At 36.7% G+C, this 9,452-nt stretch overlaps 1 protein-coding gene across 1 annotated transcript in view; it reads right to left on the bottom strand.

Annotated features, from left to right (window-relative positions):
• Nucleotides 1-9,452, bottom strand: part of LAMB1 (laminin subunit beta 1) — a 67,259-nt gene that overhangs the window by 2,421 nt on the left and 55,386 nt on the right. Inside the window, exons 27-32 of the mRNA XM_023537984.1 lie at nucleotides 8,534-8,794; nucleotides 6,255-6,458; nucleotides 5,448-5,592; nucleotides 3,307-3,514; nucleotides 2,958-3,099; nucleotides 499-675 (exon numbers count right to left, since the gene is read on the bottom strand). Coding sequence (XP_023393752.1) covers nucleotides 499-675; nucleotides 2,958-3,099; nucleotides 3,307-3,514; nucleotides 5,448-5,592; nucleotides 6,255-6,458; nucleotides 8,534-8,794 — 1,137 coding nt within the window. The remainder of the gene's footprint in view (nucleotides 1-498; nucleotides 676-2,957; nucleotides 3,100-3,306; nucleotides 3,515-5,447; nucleotides 5,593-6,254; nucleotides 6,459-8,533; nucleotides 8,795-9,452) is intronic.

The raw sequence follows: 9,452 nt of genomic DNA, 5'->3' as shown, positions 1-9,452 counted from the left end.
TTGCGAGATTTTCTGTGCAAAATAAGAGTAACTTCCATTGAGAAGCAAGGGATGGTAAATTCAAAATGAGTGCGTAGGGGTGAGATGTTGGTTTCCTCCTATTAGCTGTTCTCTGTTATGAACTCTAAGTTTTTTCTACCCTGCTTTTAGAGATTTCTTAAATGGCCAGGTAATTCCTGTATGCTGTGAAGATCTTCCTGTTTAATACAGAAATACATGCTTAATATGCTTGTTTTAAGACTTCCACCACTAAATTTTATTTTTCCAAATCGTTAGCCAAGTTGGATTTGAGGGTCTAGGTCATGCTTATTGGATACTTTCAAATCCACTCCAGTTCTTTTTCATTGTGTCTCCAAAGACTGCTATGTCAAAACAGATCATTAGCGCTGTTTCTCATGACTATGTTAAGCCCGTGTCCCTTATTAATTCCAAGGAAGGCAGTGAGGAGACTATTGCTCCTTTATCAACCTAGCTGTGAAGATACAAAGATTTACTTACCCTCTTAATATCTTCTGCACTTTGTTTCACAGTATATACCACTTTTTCAATATATTCTGCCTCCCCAGAGTTTTGGGCAGCCTTCCGCTTAAGTTCTTCCACATTCCTCTCTAGCTCGCTGATGCGTTGGGAGGCATTGAATAAGGTTTCCTCCGAAGCTGCTGTTTCAGACTCTATCTGAAAGTATAATGTCAATCATCCAGCAAACCATTAATTTAAGAATAAGAAGTGATATGAATACAAGTTTAGAGGAAGATTAAAAAGGCTGCTATGCCATTTTACTCTAGACCCAAAGTAATTACTAAAAAGAAAATATAATTTCAAGAAAGCTTAAGTAAAGTGTCCGACTTTTAAATGGTCTTTGCTACATCTCACGTATTAACTTTATTCTTTTGATGCTTCTGGTGATCTGGGATGAAATTCACGTAAAATGTCTCCTTACAGTAAACCATTACCAGGCAACTTAATATGTTGAGAAGCAGTTAAAGACATCTGCAGACTTTGGCCAGTGTTCACAAATAAGCAGATGTGAGAAGAGTGATTTCGCATAAATTGCCAAATTAATGTGGGTGGGAAAATTATAACTTCTAGTTACCCTTAGTCTTTTCTGTCAACTTTAAATGAAAGTCTTTTACAGAACTACCTGGAAAGTTAATTTTAGTGTTTTCAGCTAATTACTAAAGACACAGAGATCAGGAATGTTCTCTAAAACTGAAGAGTTACTTATAGGATTGTGAGATGGAAACTATAAGTAAGGTTATTTAGAGAAGAAAATGTCTCATCTGGGTAACTGGGAAAGATCCACATTTGATTTCAAATTAAAATGAATAAACATTAATTTTTAAAAAACCTAGTCAAAGTTTTCTGGCCCATCATAAACTAGTTTCACTGAGCACTCACTTTTTCTTAAAAATGATTTTAAAAGATGGGTCTATTTTTATAGAATTAACTCTGAATGACAATGTCATAATGAAACTAATGAGTCAATATAGACATGCTAAAATTTATATTTCAAACCAAAATTCTTGACTTAAAGGTGCACCTATTAATTAACTTAGAAAAAAATTCATAGAGTAGTTATAATTCTTAAGAGATGAGCTTTTATAGTTTTATTTTTATATGAGGAAATAGTTTCTGACAGCTTTTCATTAGCATAGTTTAGAGATTCTCTTAGTTTCTTATCGTTAATCCAAAACACTTCCTGCCCCTTAGGGTCCCTGAGAAACAACCAGTTATTAATGTACATCATCAAACCAAACACCTCATGTATAGTTTGATATTTTCTAACTTTCTTTTGAAAATAGGGTAACTTTTAAAAAGTCACTGAAATACACTTCACTAAAATGTCAGCAAACAGAAATTTGAAAAACTTAAGACAGAAAAATGAAAATGATTAAAGAGTTAGAACACAGTCTGGTGAGAAAACAATTTTCTAAACTTGCACAAGTAGGCTTAAGAGAAAGCCTTGTATATGCTCAAAATTTAGGAAGGGGAAAGTGGCTGATGAACTACTGGGCCTTACTTTACTGAGAGCAATGGAATCGGGGAGACAGGTTTGTATCAACTAATGATTAAAAATCAGGTTGAAAAACTATCTCCCAGGTTTTAAACAAGGGGTTGTTGGCCTGAGAAGGCCGACGGTACTGGGTGCATCTAATTTCAAAGTATATTCTGAGAAGATGGGGAGGTGTTAGAAGAGTTATCAATTTTCTTCACCCAGTTTTATAAAAGAAATGAACTTTCCTAAAATTGGAAGGAAAAAAAATTTGCTTATAGAACTGATTTAAAAAAAAAAAAAGGACTATGTTTGCTTTACTTTTAAGAGAGGAGGATTTTTAGAATAAAGCATTAAATGCATATGAAAAATTGTTGGGTGACTTTATTTGGTAGACTCTAAGAGCATTCTGCTTATAAAAAATTAAGTTTTCTATGTGTTTCTGAACACACCATATTGTTTAGATCTCCGTTAAGTTCCTCTAGAATGGACATTGGAAGCAATGTCCATTTTGACCTTTGTTGCTTTCTAGTCGTTTTCAAAACTATAGTTAAATTTTTGTGAATGATCACCTCATAATTCTTGAGATACGAGTTTTAACCATGTAGTTGCTTTTGGGCTGCTTTTATAACAGTTTTCTAACACTGGACTTCAAAATTAATACTACACTTCAAACTACTGAATAGAGACTATGTGATTTCTTGAAAGAACAGGAAACTTTTTATCTTAACCTTTTGTGGGGGTGAAAATGGAAGAAGTATTAATGTTCCAATGTCTTCAGACACCTTTTTCTTCCTTGAAAACGTCACTTTTAGCATCTGTGCTAAAGGAATAGTTAAGATTTATCTTTTAATGTTCAGTTGCAAGAATTTTCAAAGGTAACTATCAAATAAATGTACTTTTCTGATGGAAGAGTATGTGCAAGTATTTTCTCTCACATACAATAACGATTGTAATATCTTACTGAAGTCAGCAGGTTCTGGGTTCCTTGGATGTCTTCATCTGCTTGTTTAATTGCCTTCTCTGCTATGATCTGGGCCTTTTCTGCTTCTTCGAGAGCTTCCTTTACCATGTCTGCAGTGACTTTAACATCTGTTGCGCTTTTGCTAAGTAAAAGAAAGGCAATATATGTGAATGTGAAAAAGGTACTTCCTTTCATAAAAGAATATTTCTTTTAAGAACAGCTTTCCTGAAATGATCCAGAGAGACTCACATTGGTCACTCTTAGAAATTTTCATTGCTTAAGGAAATACTTTTTTACTGTATGCTAAATACACAAAATAAGCCCCTTAAATGCCATAGTCTTCAGATACCTGGCTCTTTTGGCTTCTTCTAACAGCATCTCAGCCCTGGCAATGTCAGCAGCACTTTGCTGTAGAATAACCTCCACCTGAGAAAGGCTTTCAACTCGTTCACGAATATCTTCTGTCAAGTTCTGTAACTGCTGTGGGGTGATAGGCATTTCCATTTTCAATACTTCATTAGCAACCGCTTCAATGCTGTCCAAATCAGCACTATCCTCTGTTAAAAGCAAAGATGTTCCCATAAAGAAGCGAAAATCATAGTTTACGCATTCAACCACTTATTGGTCATCCACTAAGTGAATAGCACAGTGAGGGTTACGCCAAGACAAATGCACTTCCTTAGGGAGATGAGACCCACACATAAGAAAGTAATCAGACAATAAGTACTACTGGAGAATTTGTCGTAGGCTGGGGTAGTTGGGAAAGTCTTCACAGAGGATGAGGAACTAACCAGGTTTTGAAGTATAATAGTATTTGAAAAGAAAAAAAGGACATCTTTGGGTAGAGAAACAGTATGGACAGAGCCTGTTAGTGAAAGTTGAGTGGAGTGAATGGTTCAGATTATAGAACACAGTAGAGGCCAGAGTAGGAAAGCTGGGACTTGATCCTAACAGGCAATGTAAACTTTCAACTGAGGTTGAAAAAGTAGCTAGGAAACTACTGTAAATGCAGATTTAAAGAGCTGATATTCCTTATGAGTGATCTGAATTCAGGAAATTATAAGAATGGGGAAAAATCCAATCAGAAGCAAGATAATCAAGACAGTGTAGTTATCAGAAGCCAAGGAGTTTCAAATGTCAAATGTAAAAGGTAAAAAAAACAAAAAACAAAAAACAAAAAAGAGGTTAAGTCATTAATTTTCAAGCGTTTTTTTTTTTTTTTTTTTAAACTCAAAGAACATAAAAATGGACCCCTAAAGATTTAAGTATAGGAAAATATATCATTGAATTATGGCTTGCACAGGATATTCCATAAGGTATTTTTAGCAAATACTGTTAGCTCCTTACTTATTAGCCATTCCTCTCTGATTTTGTTTAGGTGCCTACCTCTAAGGTAAAGTAAGCTTATCAACTCAGAGTTAAATCCTGATTGTATCTGTTATGTGCCCTTGAGTCGGCTCCAACTCTCAGTGACCCTATGAATGAATGATGTCCACATAAATCCTCATTAGTCTGCCATATAGGGTAGTCCCATTCTGTTTGCCTGTGAGATTTATGCATGGGCATGAGACACCAGTGTGATTTCTGACCAGTGTGATTTATGGAGATGACTGATCAAAGGGTTCTGGGGAAGATTTCCTCCCTTTAAAGATACAACAAAGGAATAGGTGGTCTCTTCTTTCATTAGATATTACTGTGTCTTTATGTGAAGTCTGGATCTTGGGCAGCCACCTTGTAACCAGGAGGAGCTAGCCTGAGAGCAAAGGCGATATGCTTAAAATGGCAGAACAGAAAGATGAAAAGTACATAGGTCTCAGAACCATGGAGCTATCCTACTGCTAAACTTCTTGTTATGTGTTACACATCTTTTTGAGTAAGTCCATTTCAGGTGAGAGTTTTCTGTAACTTGCAGGCAAAACCATCCTTACTGATAACACTCAAACTGACCAGCAATTCTTATATGCTAGACCACAGATCTAGAGATTTTCTTTCTCTAAAACAAAACAAAAACAACAACAAAAAAAACACTTAAGGTACAGAGAGAGCTGTCTAACCATAGGTAAAATATCCTGTAAATAACAATATTACAAAGTTTTGGGGGCAATGCCAAAATAAACGCTACTTCAAGTTAAGGTTCTAATGACATTATATGTAATCTCTAACAAATTCTAAATTCAGTTCTCACAGTATATGATTTGCTTTCACTTCTTGATTTGCTACTTGGGTATCACATCAGGTGTGTCTTTATCTGCATAAAATTTGAGGTTATTGACATACACATATATAAACTTCTTTAAGAAATGGAAATATTTTACATGGATTTTTTTTTTTTTTTTAATTTAGAAATGTTACTTTATTCTCTGCCAGAAATTGCTTTATCTAAAAGTTTCAGATTTGAATTATGGCCTCTCAAACACAGACTCTTATAAAATAGTTTGATATTCCAAGATAGAAAGAAATGTCTAAAAGTAAAATGAAAAAACTCCTTACGGGTCAAAAAGTTTCTGATCTGCTTGATCAGATTTCGCAGTTCCTCATTGTTCTTGTCCACTTTTTCTTTGGTAGCACTGGTTTTCAACAGAACATCTTGAGCATTCTGTTTTGCCTCATCTGCCCTCAATTTTGCTTCAGAGACCTAAATATGAGGAATAAATTAGCCAGGGAACAACTTCACTGTTTATAAAGCAGACTAGATATTCTAAATGGTCCAAAAATGATGATAAAAAACTAAGCATTTGGAATCACGGCTTTTAGAAACAAATGCCTCCCATTCAACAGATTATATTCCTATACAGACTAAGTATTCAGTACACAGATTCCAATACAGTATTCTCATACAGATTGGATTGGCATATAAATTTTTTCTAGTTTTTAACTTATCCAAAACATTTGGTATTTATAAAATGTTCCTTGTTTTTTTCTCAGGTACCAACATAAGTACTTCAGTGAATACGAAGTTAGTATTAATACTTCATGTATTACTTTAGAAGAATAAACTCTCAATTGCTTAGTATAGAATTTCTGTAGTATAGCTGTATATATTTATAACCTTGGGCGTATGGTAAGTTAACATGGTTATCTCAAATTACTGTCATGAGAAGAAAGCGAATTCTTAAACTATGAATAAAACCTCTTCATCTCTTTCCCTGATCTCACAAAAACTTGAACTTTCATACTTGATGTGAAATGCTCTTTTTATTTTAGTCAGCACTTAAAATTGATTTCTCCCTTTGAGATCCTCTAGTCCATAACCAAAAGCAAACTAACAATAAAAACTGAAGCCATCCACTCAATTACCATCCTGGAGAGCTGTTCCACCTCTGCCAGGGCGCTCAGGACATCTCGGTCAAAGTCCATGGCTTTCTGCCAGGCACTGTGTGCAACAGTGACCAGACCACCACAGCCAGGCCCCCCACACTTCTTCTGTCCTTCGTCAGTTCTGCAGTTTGGGCCGCCACATTCAGTCTCGGAACAGGAGGCCCCTGGAGGCGTTCCACAGGTCTGCAACAAGCCAAGGAGCAGGCACAAGGTTCAGAGAGTGAATCTGCTGCAGCAAAACAGCTGTGCAGTGCCTGGGTGGCCCCAGGGAGCGTGTAGGTGGTCCTCAGCAAGGGTGCTTGAAAACAGGGTTTGGGATGGAGAGAGGAGCAAAGAGTTTAGGAATAAGCTAACCTGCTTATTTCTAAGGAAACAAATTTAAAATCTTCATCAATACCTTCTGCCCTATTGAAATGGAATACCATATGGACTCTGCACAGGGTGTAAACATTATCTGCTATAACAAGTTGAAGTCTGTCAGTATGAGAGCCACAGAATGCTTCTCCTTTTTTGTATTTAAAAATACAAACAGGTATTGAAAACCTTTTTAGACTAGCAACATGTTAAGTGTTTTGGTGAATAGGGTGACATAAAAGGCCCATTAGTAACTTTCCATCTAGTTAGGAAAACAGGATCGATCACTCTACATAAAATCTTGAAAAAATAAAATTTATTCTGTGTGCTATAGAAGAACATTAATCAAGAACAGGATAAGACCTCAGGGGTGCTTTCTAAAAACAATATGACAGTACACTAGATCTGTTTTATTTCAACAGGCATGAAAAAAAACAGCATAGGTCTGGCTAAACAGACACAAAGACAAAGAACTGATGGCACTTGAAAAAACACAAAGGGACAAAAATCTGTCTACCCAAGAAGTGGCAGTATGGAGTTCTCACAGGATAATTAACAAAGACAAACATACAACAAGACTGGAAGAAGCTGGCTAATCCCTAAGTAGCTCATCAGATGGGAAAGTGAGCATGAGGAATGGTACAGCACCACTCACAGGGACCGAGGGACCAGCCCATTGGCCAACCCCTCCCCAGATACCTTGTCTGTTGCAAAGCAGACATCCTTTAGCATGCTTAATTGCTTTTCATTTTAGTTTGCAGTGATTACTGGTTTTTATTGGAATTTGTAAGGAAGGAATCAAGACTGAAAGGAAAGAGTGAAAGAATTGGCATTCCAGGCTTCAGTTTAACATCTCTGTCTCCAGTTAGGCACAATTTACATATTGCTCTGGGCCTCCATTTCTCTTTCTATTAAATAGTGACAGGAGGACTACTTACTCCCTCTTTCCACTAGATGCTATAAAGTTTATTAAGATAATGAATATATATTGTAAGCATCCATTTGTCACAGTATAGTACAGACTGTGTTTTTGTATATTTCAGAGAAAGGGGTAGTGGGGAAGGAGTCAGGAGGGAGGAGAACTATCACTAAGACAAAACTAATGAAGTCTGAACTCTTCACGGTCTTCTATGTACTCACCTCTCCCCTGCCCACTCCTACTTTTTACTGTTCCTCTGTTTCTATGCTAAGAGAGCATAAGCCTTATAAAAAAAAAAGTCTATAAAAAATGCTCTCTAAATGCTCTCAGGTACTCTTCCATATAAAACAATAAGGAATCAAGAAGAATAGGCTTAATTTGGGTTTTTTTGGCCTTCTGCCTGATTTTCAATAAAGTCACTACTCAGTTTCATTTGGCTCCAGGGTTACTTTTCAAAAGCTTCTGGGAAATGAATCTACTTTCTAGGCTGGTCTCAGGGTTAATCTTCACCAGGTAAAGTTACTGGAACAATGGAACATTTTAACTAACATCCATGGAAAAAATTCTTTAGCTCCCTTTAATTTTTTAGGAAATCCTTCTCAGAATGATTTTGAATTGATCCACTGCAATGGAATTTGCACTTCAAAACAGAACAAAGTAGATAGAAATGTCTATAGTATGAAAAGGATCAAGTGTAAATCTGAAGTAAATGAGTCAGTTCAACAGTATGGGAGCATAGTTAGGATTCTCTGGCTGGACCACAGAGAAGCCGCTTGAAGAGAAGGAAGATGGCACACACACACTTGTTTTTAATCTGGCTTGGTCATGGATACCCCATACTGTGGTCCAGAGACCAGTCTGGGAGTTTCATTCCTGCTCATTCATTTGCAAAGTGAACAACATTAAAAACAAGATTAATCAAGAACAACCCTGTTTTCTCCTATACCACTGATAGACAGCCTTAAGGCCGAACCCCCAACCTTACCATTTCGGCAGCTGCCGAAAGGTCTAGACTTTGTAGTTTGCCTGCCAGCTCATCCAAAAGGCGGGACTGTTCCTCTTGTTTTTCCCTGAATTGGGACTCTCGCTCCAACATCAAGTCTTCTACTCTGTCTCGAGTGAGTGCCGACTGCTCCACTGTGCTGTTGGAATCCACGGTGGAGGCATTCGCCCTCTCCTCTGCCTCTAGAGAGATCTGGAAATACTTGGTAATGCTGTCCACGGCTCCTAGGGCACGAAGTACAGTTACCCACAGTTAGTCCCCTCGTACTCACTCTCCTCATCAAGCCATGTCTGTATTTGGTGTCTTTCGGCACTAAGTTTACTGTGTGGTTTTGTTGTAAAATTCAAGAAATGAAATCTTTATGAAGAAATATAACTTTCATGACCAATAAATATACTTTGTCCCATCAGCACCTACTTGGGCTCTGGATGATGCCAAACATCTGGATGAAAAATTAAGTCAACCATGCAGATGTTGTTTCTACACAGGCAACCCTCCAGTTACTTCTAAACAGCTGTTGTCAGGCAGCCTATAGATCATAAGTCCAGCTAATTTTTCCCTTTCTCAGTCATTTAACTATTTAGATCCACTCAAAGGCCTAGTATTATATACATAATACAACATGACATTCTGGCTTTAAGGATTTAGCCAAAAAAAATAAGCAATCATGCATTAAACAGGATGGATAGTGTGGTCTGACATAGTTCTACTTTCTTTCTTTTACTTTTTGGGGGAGGATATCCTATATATAGCCTATGATAACAATGAATGAAGGACTGGCCAAAATTATTTCCCGACCAAGCAATATTCTTGAATGTAAAAGGATTTGCAGAATTATCAACTTAATTTCTTAACTATTTAAATGAGCCCCTTTTCAAGAAAAGTCAAGGAGGTTAAACTG

The sequence above is a fragment of the Pteropus vampyrus genome, unplaced genomic scaffold (genome assembly GCF_000151845.1).
Source record: "Pteropus vampyrus isolate Shadow unplaced genomic scaffold, Pvam_2.0 Scaffold208, whole genome shotgun sequence".
Classification (NCBI taxonomy): Eukaryota; Metazoa; Chordata; class Mammalia; order Chiroptera; family Pteropodidae; genus Pteropus; species Pteropus vampyrus.
The sequence above is the reverse complement of the archived record's forward strand: the minus strand, read 5'-3'. Positions and strand labels throughout refer to the sequence as shown.